A 14,356-nucleotide genomic window follows, 5' to 3' on the forward strand; every position below is an offset into this window, starting at 1 on the left:
GCGCCTCGATACGTTGGACCTTTTAGGATTCTGGAAAGAATCGGAAAAGTCGCCTACAGACTCGAACTACCGGAGGAACTCAGTAACGTCCACCCGACCTTCCACGTCTCCAACCTCCGAAAATGCCTTGCTGATCATGATCTAATCGTACCGCTCGACGATCTTCAGGTCAACGAAACATTACACTTCGTGGAAAAGCCTGTCGAAATCATGGATCACCAAACCAAGCAGCTCAGGCGCTCTCGCATCCCGATCGTAAAGGTCCGATGGGAAGGCAAACGAGGCGCGGAGTTCACTTGGGAACTCGAAAGCGACATGAAGGCCAAGTACCCGCAGTTGTTTAAATAAATAGATCTGAAGCATCAAATTGGTAAATCACGGCGTTGTGTAGCCTTCGAGCCTAATTTCGGGACGAAATTCCCTAAACAAGGGGAGGCTGTAACACCCCGTGTTTTCAAACGTCAAAGTCAAAGTCCAAGTCAACTTTGACTTTCTTTGACTCTAAATAGTCGATTTTGTGTTTTAGTTGTATTATGTGGAGTAAGTGTTGTAATCAGCAAGAATCGAAGTAAGCGAATGTGCTTTAACGCGAACCGATCTACGACTGTGAATAATAGGAAGTAACAATGCGATAAAGTTAACTAATCAGTAATCAAACCGATCTAGCAATCATCGAACTCGAGACTCGAATTATACGAATTGTGGTATTGATTATACGTGTGTGTGTGCCTTATGTGCTACTTGTGCGTGCTTTACTTTATATTTGGTGTGGTATTCAAGCAAATCAATCGAAGATCGAATCGAAACTCGAAAAGCAATCAAACACCATCGAAAACGACATCGAAATGTGACTCATAGAAGATTGTATGTTAGATATAGTGGTTGGGATTAAAAGTAATTTGATTAGGAACCCTATCGTATTCGTATCATCATCCATCAAAATCGAAACATCGAAAATCTTCACAAAACACTCAAAGTGTGACGCGGATCGAACAGGAGGCTCCTGATCGAACAGGCCAGCCGATCGGCTAGCATCTTGCCAGCCGATCGAGCAGCCCACTCGATCGGAGCTCCTGGCTGATCGGCTGCCACTTTCCTCTTTTGGAGCCTATAAATAGGGCTGTCATTGTCATACTTTCCATTTTTGGAAAGCTCTGACCGAACCAGCTATCTTCTTCACCTTTTCTCAGATTTCTCTTAATCCCGGTAAGTATTCACTCTAACTCCTGTACGTTTATGATCATTACTTGATTCAACACCTTTTCATCTTTCAAAACTTGGATTCTAACCGTGAAATCACCAAGATCTAAGTGTTCTTGGGTGATGTCATCATGGTGTTCTTGAAGAACATCATGTTTTGGCCTCATTCCATTATGATTAGCTTAGATCTAACCGATTTCCACATAAACAAGTTAAGATCCATCAAAGATCTAAACATCCCCAAGTTGTGAAGGATTGAAAGAAGGAATCTCAACTTTCTTTCAACTCTTTTACACTCAATGCCTTCAAATCAATAGAAACGGAGCTTGAACCGGCTAACTAATCATTCAAACAGTTAAAAGGTTCAAGGTTTGGGTTCTATGAACACGGTTCACCGATTTCGGGTTAAACTCTAAACCGACATTCCGAACCATCCACCGGCCGGACTTGGGTGATTCCTGTTCGAGCCAAGGAGACAAGTAGGAACGGAGGTTGTTATAGTTCAACACGTTGTCAATATACCTTGAAAGAATAACAAATAAACAAACAGCCAAGTGTTAGACGAAAGGCCGATCAGGTCAGAAATGCTGGCCGAACGGCTAGGCTGTTCGAACAGCCCAGCCGATCGGACATGCCAGCCGATCAACCGGGCCAGTCGATCGGCTAGCACATGGTCCCACACTTTCAAAATTTCATGAGGTATAGTATTGACGAAGTAGTGTTCGATCGAACATGGCACTCGATTGGTGAACATTACTGTTCAGATCATGAGATACTATGCTTCAACACTTAATCGTTTTCACAACTCGTTCGTAGTAGGGAATGCCAGCCGATCGAACAGCCTGTTCGATCGAGTGACATTCAGTTGGGGACTAACCTTGAAGCTCCTAGCCGATCGAGTGAGCTAGCCGATCGAACGAACCGTTCGTTCGATCGACTTGAAAGGTAGGAACACTTCAGTGTTCTCAAATACTGCAACAAAAACTTCAAAAGTTCAAATCCTCTAACACAAACACACTAGAGGAAGAAACAATCCACTCGAATGGCCCAGCCTATCGAGCCTGCCGGCCGATCGAACAGGACTGTCCAACCGAACATACCAGCCGATCGAACAGGCCGTTCGATCGAACCTGCCGTTCGATCGACCAGCCCATTCGATCCATCCATACTTGTTTACTTTCCTGCGTTACTTATCATTATGCTATCGAACTATTCAGGCTAATCTTACTCTCAACGCTCCCTTCAATCCACAATCAATCACTGTGAGTATACTCGACCCCTTTTTGCTTTTAGCACTTTTGGGTGTTACATACGTTACCTATCAATTCACAATCAAACACAAACTATTTGAACGCTGACCATTTGCATGTGCTATTTGACTAAATGAATGCTGTTTAGTATGTTTACACGTGGAGTGCTATCTACCTGCCTTAGCAACGTAGTACTATAGTTTGGACTCAGCACCCGTTCACACGGGGGTTGTTAAGGACAATTACTTGCATGGATTACGGTGGTAATCATGTATTGCGAACCGTCTCGGACGGTCAACCCGCAGTCGTTGGTATCGATGGTCCCATGTCGATAATTAACATGCAACGTTTTCCTCTGTGTACGTGCCTGGTTATGCGTAAACTATTGGAACTCTATATGCTATTATCAAACTTGTGTGCTCACCTTTACATTTTATGTATTGACAATATTTTAACGTATGTGACAGGTGCTTAAGTTGCTAGGATGCTTAGGCGCATGGTGATGAAATCGAGGCTAGGGAGTCTAGAAATAATAAACATTTGTCTGTAATAATTGAATCTGAGTTGTCGGAACGAAATTATTTGCCTAGTTGTTTTCTATGATAACTTGTTATTTATTTGGGACACGGTATGGGACGTGTCATGTAAACTGAATTTATATAATAGTTGTTGTGGAAACTTCTGGACAATCTGTTTCGCTCAGTGCCGCGCCCCGATGATTCCGCCATCGATTGGGGTGTGACACAAGCCTTGGTACGGTCATGCGGCGGGTGGCACGGTAGTGCAACCCGGGAATAGATCGGCACTGGCCTTTTCACTGGCAGTGCTTCCGAGATCGCTTGATCGGCACGGTAGTGCCGATGGATGGCACGGTCGTGCCACACCTGGCAGTCCTTAGATATTTGCCATTTTCATCAGAAATGCATCAGAATTTGTCCGTTTTCATCAGAATTTTCCTTTATGCTCTGTTTAAGACCTGAAAATATAAAAGTACCAAATTTGGCACCTAAACGTTGTGTTTTCGGTCAAAAACGCTTAAAACGAAAGTGTTTTAGGATATAAAAACATGTATAATTTAACGTATATCAGTTCTTTTTCTTTTTGGAATTGGAGCTTGGATCAGTGGTCCGTGATTTTCGTTAACGCTGTGCCTTGGTTCAGTGATTTGACGTTTACTTCCAATTAAAGAATTATTATTTTCTGCTTCTTTAATAGTCTTGATAATATATGGTATAGCATCTATAATTCCTTGTGCTACGATATGTTCGATGGCACTTTTATTCACTTGGTTCCCGTTATTATCGTTATTTTGATTTTCCTGATTTACTTCGTTGTCCTTCTGAATTGGAAACATTTATCAGGTATTAATATCACAGAATAAGATTTAATACAAACAATCACACAAGCAGATTGATCAAAAACGTCGAAAATTGCGACTTACTCTTTTTTATATATCTATATATACATCTACTACAAATTACAACTGAAATTTAAAACTAGTAACAATGCATCGATATATATATATTAGTTTATCTATTTTAGTTTATATATATATATATACATATATATATATATATATATTATATTTTTTCAAAGTACAAAATTACACACATATATATATTATACTTGGTGCTGGCTTGTCTAGTACTGCATCTCATGCTCGTCATACTTCCAGACGAGTTTCTCTCCTATCTGATGGATCCGATTTCCCTCTTCAACTAACTCTTCGCCATAGTGGCGAAGTTCCTCCACATTTTCTTGATTCATGGGTGGGAGTGGGGCTGGCACTGGGTCAGGGTATCATGGTATGGGTTCTCTGTAAGGGTATGTGTTGTCTAATACATCCTGAATATACCTGTTGTCATTCCACCACGGGTCTAAAGGGTTCAACTCTGTATACTGTGCTATAGGGTTTGGTGCGGGAATTCTAGGGATTTCATTGGGGTCGAATGCTGGGATCGGGATTGGTTCTCCTGTGTCACACCCCGATATTTCCACATATTACCGGTGGGCCCGGCGGGGAGTATCGTGACGTAGTTGATATCATCATAGTCAAATATACACAGTTTATTGCACAGCGGAAGTCTTGGTAGATATTACAAACCGAAATGTAAAGTACGAATAAAATATTATAAAGACAGTTGTAAGATAGGATCCGCAGGCGGATCTAAAATATAATACAAAACATTATTCAACAGACTTTAAGCATTAAGAACTTGCAAGATTCTTTAACTAACGCCCAGAGCTCCCAGCCAATTACGAATAGTACCTGTCACTTAGTCTTTTTGAAAAATACGTCAGTTTACACTGGTAAATACAATTAACCGACTCTTTTGAAAGCATTTATGAAAATTGATTTAAATGCACAAGGCACAAATATTCTTTTATAACTTGGGACAATTATATAATGATAATCTTGTATCAGATTCACATGTTTGTCAAACATTTAGGGCCGGGATAAAAGCCAAACAAGATTAATCGACACACCACTAATATAATCCCACGGCGAGTTACCCCAACAAGCAAGTATATCTTTTACATACGCAACTGACAGGTGTATGCCTACACCCCATGCTTAAGTCGTGGCCATTTACGATTTTAAATGAGCCGAGGATATCCAGGACACGGTCGTTAACCCCGAATGTTTATTGTTATCAATTAACACTGATTAAAACGGGATTATGCCACTTAACCATTTTCAATTAAGTGTTTTTACACCCGACCAAGCAGTAATATTTTAACGTATCCCAAGCCCGTATAAGGGAAAATAAGTTAAAAGTATTTACCTGAGCTTAAAATGCAAGTTTTGTATACTCAGTCGTATAATCTACTCAAATAAGTGCACGTAGCTTTTACCGGGGCTCCTAATCTGGAACGAAGGTTTTATTATCCTATTAGATTACTAACGGGTCTTATTCAAGTTGTAAACCTAAACCGGTTAGTTAAAAGAAAGGTTTACGGCACGAAACGCTAGATTAGCGATGACCGGATTGGAATGTGATTTAGACCCAACAAGTATGGAGACTTGTATAAAATGTGTAAACTAAATACATTCTGGATTTAGAAGTTAAAATGATAAGGTTTGACCCATTTCGGCTAATTTATGCAAACTAGTTACATAAACCGTACCGAACGCGTATATGCATAACGGGTAGCCGGATGAGTCATGTACAAGTTCCATAATTTATTATGCTTTAAATATGTTATGATATCAGTAGGATATCAACAATTATGCCCAAAAAGATTTTTTAAACCAAATTAAGTCCCGTAAGGGCCTTTTGGTCATTTTAAGATTTATAAGAGAGGTTTAAACATAAACTGATGTTCTAGTCTAAAACATTCTGTAAAAATATTTAGTTTATAATGATATAACAGTAGGATATCATACATATGTGTGGTTTACCATTTATGACCAAACTATGCACCGTAAGGGCATTTTGGTCATTTCACATGTGTTTTTAAGGGCAAAATTGGAAGTCTAAGTTCATGACTTATACCTACTATAAAAGTGTTAAAATTTATTTATAAATTCATTAGGTAACAAGTCTTAGGTGTTAAATATGGTTTTAAACCATACTATGCACCTAATTAGCGTAAAAATCGATAATTGACGATATTTGCGATGTTTATGTGATTCTGAGATTTTGATCAGCCTTGAATGTTTAAAATATTTTATTTTTCATATAAAATTAGTAGGAAAAGGTTTGGCATGTTAAAATATGTAAATCTCATTTTATTAACAAAAAGGGCATTATCATCAATTATCGAATTTATACAAGAATTCTAAGTTATGGTCAGTATATAATCTGACCCAACATTCCAAAAATCCTAAAAATTATATCATAACAGTAGGTAATGAGTTTGGTGCCAAAATTTAGGTTTAAACATGATTTATGCACAAAAGCGTATTTTAATTATAAAAAGTTAAATTTTACGATATCTTGCATAACTTTAATTTAAGACCAGAAAATAACATCAAAATAATTTTTACATGTTTATATGTCAGTAACAAAGCTATTTGCATGATTACATATTCAAAAATCTTGTTTTTAAACTATAAGGGCATAATGGTCAAAGTTTAAGCATAATAACGGAAACAAGCAATAAATTACTAAAGGACCATGTAATATAACCTCAGAGGGTTATGCTACTATATAACATGGTCACAAAGGAACCTTAAGGTATAAAGAAACTAAGCTAATTCGGGTTAGAACTGAAAGTCAAAGCAAAAGTCAACTTTTGCGACTTTCGGTTGCGAACCGAGCCTAAACTCAGAATTGTCGGGTTGAACATGTCTAGACATGTTCTAATAATATTTACCAAGTTATTAAAGTGATAAAACATATTTTATAGCTTCTACATTATCAGATATGAATTTTTGTTAAAAACTGACCCGTTTGACTTTTATGTTAATTAATTTTACCCGACAATTAACTAAGTAAATGTGATAATTAGGAGGTTCTCTTTTGAGGGATTAACACCTACTTAATTACACATAGCCACATTCGTTTAGAACCATGGCTAAACCGTTAACGATTAAACTAAAAGTCAAAGCAGAATTACGATAACTTTGACTTTTGGTCCTTATACTCATAAAAACTGAACTACAGGAGCTAAGAACACTTACACAAGGTCCTAGCATGAAGTTTGAACTTTGGAGGGCTTCCTTCTTGTCCAGGAATCCCAGAGAACAAAGCTTTAGAGCGTAGAATTCTGATTTTTGAAAGTGCAAGTCTCAAATGAAGAATGAGGAGCCTATTTATAGAAAAAGAGGGTGAATTAGGATCAATCCAAGTGTCCCCAGGTGTTATTTGATACTTCCATGTGTCCAAATGGTATTTCAAAACCGTATGCACGCTGCTGTTTTCGTTTCAGAGTTGCAGAAGATCTTATGGAGATTGCAGGTTTCAATGCTGGCAGCTGCCAGTTGCAGCTGAAAAAGGCTTCCCATCGCGCCACGCATGATGTCGGGTTAAAATAAGTTGTGTTTATACTAGTTCGTATCGAGTTTTAATGTGTTAAATGCGTTAAGTCGTTATGGTTTATATATTTATTATGTGTTGTTATTTGTGGCTTAACATGTATTAAATAAGTTTAAAAGAGAGAAACGAGCTTGAATATGGGATACGTAATGAAAGAAATTAAACCAGGCACTGTAGGCGACACGCGCCAGAATCTGATCCACCTCCGCGACACGCCAGAGCTATCCGAGCTAAGTCGGTTAAATAAAAGATGTGTCAGTCAAGTTGATGACCACCGCGACACATGGCGGTGTGGCTGAACATTCCGCAAAGCGCGACCCGGTTCAATGAAGGGAACATTTATTTTTGGCCTTCAACAAAAAAAGAAAAAAAAGGGAGTTGACTACAGAATGCACATGGGCCGCCAAATATGAAAGTGAATTAGTGAGATTTTTGACGAATTGGAATAGCTTATTTGCAAGAATTAAAGGTTCATCTATTACTTGGATTGAGGATTGTGGGCCTTTTTGACAATTAGGAATGCATTATTATGTTCATGAAATAAAACCCTAGTGGATCATATATACATATAAATCGATATCATACATATAGGGAGGGAGTTTTTAGACGGCTGTGAAGTTGAGGACGCAAGACAGAGGCACGGAAGGGGCAGCCGTACACGGTTCAAGGCATGGGTGACTAGGTGATTTTCTTTAAGTGAACGGTTCATAGGGTTGAACACTTTTCTTAGTTTATTCATTATTAGATTTGTTTTTGACATTGACAACGTTTTATAAACAATTTGATTTGTTGGTTTATTTAAACTATTTGCATGTGTTTTGAGTTCTTACTTTACAACTTGCTCGGTTGATGACAAGACCTTGTAGCTTGTTGGGTGACATAGAGTAGGTTGACTCACATTAGTAAATAGGGTAATTAAATTGTAAAAGATCTGACGACAAAGACCTGTTTTTGATTACCACTTAAATTAACCGACTTTTCAGCACCATATCTATGTGGTGTCCAATTAATGATTAAACCGAGTTTGGTGTGAACTTAGAATCTGAAACTTGGAGGACATTACCTTTATCTTTTTGCTTGTGGCTTCTGCCCGGATGAACAATTACTTTGTTTTTCATTAAACTTTGTTTGCGGATTCTTTTTAACCGGTAAAGCTTGACCACTTGTGTTGAATTCTTGGTAAACGTTTCTTGTATTTGAATTACTTGTCGTTTATTAAGCGTATTGGCAACTTTCTTGCGTTGTTAGCGGATTGGTAAATTGGTGGGTAATTGATACAATCAAACGAGTTATTAAGTTGTATGGTGAATCTTAAAAACTATCCTTGATAACTAATCAAATTCATTAATTCCAAGACCATGTCTATGTGGTGTTTTGAATCTATAAACGGGTTTTTGTGTTAAACTTGCAATTGGGATTCTGGGTGGGAGTTGCTTTTCTTTAATATATAATTAGGTTAGAACCCCCGTGTAATACACGGGTTGAATAAATATAATTTTATATACCAAATAATAAAAAAAATATATCTTTAAAAACCTCGTTTATTACACGGGTTGAATAACTATAATTTTATATATCAAATAATAAAACAATATATCTTTAAAAATCTCGTTTATTACATGGGTTGAATAAATGTAATTTTATATATTAAATAATAAAAAAGTTATATATTTAAGAACCCCGTGTATTGTATGAGTTAAGTAAATTTAATTTTATATATTAAATAATGAAAAAAGTTACATTTTTAAGAACCTCATATATTGTATGGGTTGAGCACATGTTATATACCAATCAATAAAAAATTATATCTTGTTATATCTTTATAAGCCCTATGTATTATAAAACCTTTGGATTAAACTGATAAAATGGCCCAAACCATAGGTACTAAAATGACATTTAACTCTTTACATTATATTAATTTATATTTAGTGTACGTCTTTTGTTAATTTCAAGATAAATAATTTTGAAATCTAATAAATATTTAAAAAAACTATATTATAAAAAGTTATATCTTGTTATATCTTTATAAACATTGTGTATTATAAAACATTTGGACTAAACTGACAAAATGACACAAACCATAGGGACTAAAATGACATTTAACTCTTTACATTATATTAGTTTATATTTAGTGTACGTCTTTTGTTAATTTCAAGATAAATAATTTTGAAATCTAATACATATTTCAAAATACTATATTATCTTCTATACGAATTGTTTAAATTTATATTAAATTTTATTTTATAATTATATTTTAATTAATATTATTATAATTAAGTAGGAGATAAAGATGAGAAAACTAAAAAATATATGGCTCCAATGAATGACATGTGTCCCTTTATTGGTTTCTTTTATTATATAGTACTAGCGGTAAGACCCGTGTGCAAACACGAGTCGTTTCTTAGAAAACCATGCGTAACAAATATAAATGATGAATATAGTTATATTTATATAGACATATAAATAAAATAAATAAATAAGTCAGTCGGTAAATACTTAAAGTTTAGAGTATAAAAGATACAAAAATATACAATTTATTAATCTTTTGTAAATGAAATAACATTTGCATTCAAACATTGTTAGGATCTGAGTTTCTTATGATCATCAGTTGTTGTAGAAGGGCAGTAGTTAGAGGATATCAGATGTTAGGCCACATTCAAGGGGAAAGACTGATGCAAACAACTGCTTATTGTGAATCCACTGATCTGATCCAGTTTTGGCTTTATCAACTGTTCCTTTGGTAGGGTTCAATCCCAACAATCTCCCCCTGGTACAAATTGTTTTGGTCAAAAATTACCGAAGCAATTAAGTCAAATTAGTTAAGTGAGGTAGTGTGCTAAGAGAATGTGTTCAAAAATATGTTAATTGAGTTATTTTCAAAAACAGTTTCAGGATACGGCTCAGGATATAGAGTCGTATCTGTGATCAAACAATGAGCAAAAAAGTAAAGTAAATGACACGAGATGTACGAGGAAAGCCCTTGATCAATCTAGATCGCTGGCATAAAACCTCGGGAGCTGACAATCGCAGCTGCCTTGTTCTTCTATTGCTTCAAATATCATGATACAGTGCAGGATGTGGTGCGGATCGACTAAGTGTTACAACGAAATTTGAATACAAGTGTGTTGTTTGCAATGAGCTAGAAAGTGAAAGTATGCGAGAGTGTTAGTGGAGATTGTGTGCCTTAAACTGATCCGCCCCTATCTATTTATAGTAAAGATAAAATAACAAACTATCCTAAACTTCCGGGATCCACCGAATATTCCTTCATCGAACGTTGTAGACCTGGTCTTTCGGGCTCAACGTCTCTCCTTCAACAAACTCATCAGAGTCCTGAGGAGAAGAAGTCCTCTTGACCGTTAGCAAGTCTCAGCCTTTAACCTGCACGTGGTTAATTAATAAACCTCAGGATATCGCCCAAGATGTTAGCAATATCCTCTTCCAGCATCCTGGTCACAAATAAACAAACAAAGGCAGGATATTGGTCAGGATATGTATGCTTAGAAAATGAGCCATAACAATTATCCCCAAATATATCGGTTGGTATACCAATCCAACGGATATATTTCAAAAATCTTATCCCATAACTCAAGGCATTTAAAACGAAGCGACGGTCAAGATCACATCGTAACTTCCAACGCGTTTTTTACTCAATGGAGATCCACAATGCCCCTATATCTTCTCTTTTCTTGTTTGAAAAGTAGATATCTTCAACAGAACCCTCAGGTAATTTCTCCATTTCTGATTTTCTTCCTGTCAATTTACTTCACCTTACTTGCAATGGATGCCGAGACCTTCACCCAGCAGAATCTCCTTAAAAATCCCGAAAAGGAGATCTGTGCTTTTGACAACGCAGACATTGCAGCTTTAAGAGCTTCCGGCGCTTTTCCTGATAATACGGTCTTCAGACCATTCGATCGGATTGATCGGATGTTTCTTCCACTGAATGGGTTTGTTTTCCAGCATATCCCTTTTCATTAGGTCTTCGATACCCTTTTCCTGAATTCATGATGCAATTCTTTCGAACCACCGACATCTCTTTTGCCCAAACCATGCCCATGGTTTGGAGAGTACTAATTGTACTTAACCAAATAAAAAATCTCCATTGTTCCGACCTTCGCATCGAGGATTTGCCTATTGCTTATCGCCTCCGATCCCACGGCTCTAGCCGATTCTTGCTCTTCTCGACATCCAGCAAACCCTTGATTCTCAAGGCCACCAAAAACGAAGACGGATGGCAGCGCAAATTTTTCTTTGTCAAACGAGACTCCATTGCTGAGGGTGCCAGCCTTCCGGTGGAGTGGTTAACCACCGGTAGGATCATAAATATCCTCATAGACCATTTGATTGTTATCTTCTATTAATACTCTTCTTTTTGATCTTTATGCAGTGAACTTCAAGGAAGTTGCTCCCCCTACCGCTGAGTCAGAAGAGAGAATCAATACTGTTTACCGGTTACCTGCAATAGACAGGACTTTCACCACACACGTCCCGAGTTCCAGCCAATACTCATCATCCGAGATGTCTGGTAAGAATTTCTTTCAAAATAATTAGTCGCAACAGTATAATGATAAGATAAAGATTAAAACTTTTCCCTTTATGCAGCACCAGCTAAGATCCCTGAAGTCTTTGATCTTGACGAATTGGACAGCTATTCTGACCAGATCTAGGTCAAGAAAGAACCTAGCCCCAAGACCACAGCTACATCCAAACCCAGCATCTCCAAAGCCATCATCATTCCTAAACCCTCACCGGCTACCAAACCCCGGAGTTCAAGTTCCCGCAAAAGGAAAGAACCTGATTCCCCTGTCATTTCTGACACATTTCCTTACGAGAAGCACGGGTTCATTGAAGCTAGCGGGTTTATGACTTCTTTTCTTAACCAGGTCAGTATTCTCATATCATATCCTGCAATTTACATTATTATCAAAGATTTATCAATATTAATACCTATCGTCTTACCTTTGTAGGGTCTTGAGCGCTTGGTTAACTTATATCAAGAATCCTGCAAGCTCAACAAGACACTTGAATCTAAACTAAAGGAAGCAGAAATCACAATCTCCGACCAAGGTATGATTGCGGCCGCCAAATCTCGTCATTACGAGGAGAAATACAAAGCTATGACCCAAGAACACCAAGTTGCTCTCAACAAAGCTACTCTTCAAGCCCAGGCCGATCTGGAAGCCGCCCATGTGCAGTATGAACGGGATATGGTCAGCTACCGGGAAAGCCTCAAAAGTTCCGTCGTCATTTCTCTCCTCCAAGCCAGGTTGAAGATGGCTCATGAAGCCAAAACATTAGGTTTAGACTGCCCTTCTTGGGATGTTGGTGCTTGGGAGACCAAGCTAAAGAACCTTGGCGGCACCTCTTCCAAATCAACTGTCGATGAACCTTCCAAAACAGTCGAAAAAGCAACCGATGCTGAGAAGGATACTGAGGCGGATCCCAAGACGGATGTTGCTGAAAGCACTATGGACCAAGAAGGCACTACCCCCTAGAGCTTATTTCCTTTGAATTATTCGAACAATTTTATGTTTTTATGAACAATTTATATTTCTGTATCTAAACAATTTGATCGCCGAAGGTGGATGGGTCCTGGGTTTCAGGATGAAACCTTCGGTTATCAACCAGTATTGATTGCTTCAAGAATAATTTCATCTTTTTATATTTCTAAGTATAAATCTTAGCTTTGCAAAAAATTTCATACTGTTATCTTATAAAATATCCTGATCAGTGTGCTCAGCGATATACTCTAAAAACCTTTTATTAGATAGAACTTCCCAACATTCCTTCAACTTCGTAAAAATTTCTTTAGAAAGTGAAAAACAGTCTATTTTTTCAAAACCAAGTTTTGATAATATTTAAAGTTCCAAACTAATACTAACTTCAAACACCTTAATCAAATATTCTGAAAAGGACTTTAAGAATATATCAGGATACTTATCATAATGTTGCTAAAAACTTAGACGATGTTTACAAAGGAAAGATCATACCAGAAATAGGGTATAAACCTATTACCAAACTTCAATCCCTTTGCAACTCTTCCAACAAAGGCGTCCCCTGTGCAAGGTACTTAGTGCATTAGTTCTGAGCCTGATCCTTTTAGCTTTACATCACCACCTTGGTAGGAATGTCCCCTGTGTACAATGCCTTCAAATACTTTAGAAATCTTCTGAATGTCAGTTTCCATTGTATAGGCAATTTTTTTTACGTCCCAAGGGCAAAACCCAAGTGTTAGGGCAGGATTTTTAATGACCTGTGATCCTTACATGATATCCTAACAGTGATCCTTGTTTCTGTGGCATATAGTGATCCTCAGAAGAGCTTCAGGATCAGGATCATGGATCATCCTAAGGATCCTCATACTAACGATTGTTCTCTTTGAATTTCATGTTGTTTTGCAGGAATTACAAGTTGGACCTGGTCTTGGCAACGTCATTAAGGAATCTTCCACGCTAATTTCGCACATGCATAACCGGAAATGGACGTTGTGGAGAATATGGAAACTTAGCACAAATTACGGATAATTTGTTAGGCTAAATTTACTTCTATTTCTAAAAGGGGTAACGAGCTAGTAGTTAGGTGACTTGCCTAAATTCAACCGCACACACTTATATAAACTGCACTCTCGAGCATTTGGAGGGGACGACACATTTCTTACACGCTCTAGCATACTACACCATAGTGATCCTTGTACCTAGCTCGTTACTGTCCGAAGTTGTAAACATTATTTATTATATTTGAGCTTGGTGATCGGTAGTTTCCATCACCCGAGGTTTTTTATGCCGGAGATCATTCATTGATCAAGGGCTTTTTCCTCGTATAAATCTTTGTGTCACTTGTGCAATTTACATTTAAGTGATCCTTATCTTTATTCATCATTTCAAGCATCATTCCCCGTTACAGAGAGTTTGGTTGCATTAT

The 14,356-nt window shown here is 37.4% G+C and overlaps 1 protein-coding gene across 1 annotated transcript; it reads left to right on the top strand.

Annotated features, from left to right (window-relative positions):
* Window positions 1-12,128: 12,128 nt before the first annotated feature.
* On the top strand, window positions 12,129-12,930 carry LOC110913794. Its single transcript, XM_022158614.2, has 2 exons — window positions 12,129-12,318; window positions 12,403-12,930. Exons 1-2 carry the CDS (start codon window positions 12,298-12,300, stop codon window positions 12,928-12,930), a joined length of 549 nt encoding a protein of 182 aa, XP_022014306.2. The 5' UTR covers window positions 12,129-12,297.
* The last annotated feature ends 1,426 nt before the right edge of the window (window positions 12,931-14,356 follow it).

The sequence above is a fragment of the Helianthus annuus genome, chromosome 15, assembly GCF_002127325.2.
Source record: "Helianthus annuus cultivar XRQ/B chromosome 15, HanXRQr2.0-SUNRISE, whole genome shotgun sequence".
Classification (NCBI taxonomy): domain Eukaryota; kingdom Viridiplantae; phylum Streptophyta; class Magnoliopsida; order Asterales; family Asteraceae; genus Helianthus; species Helianthus annuus.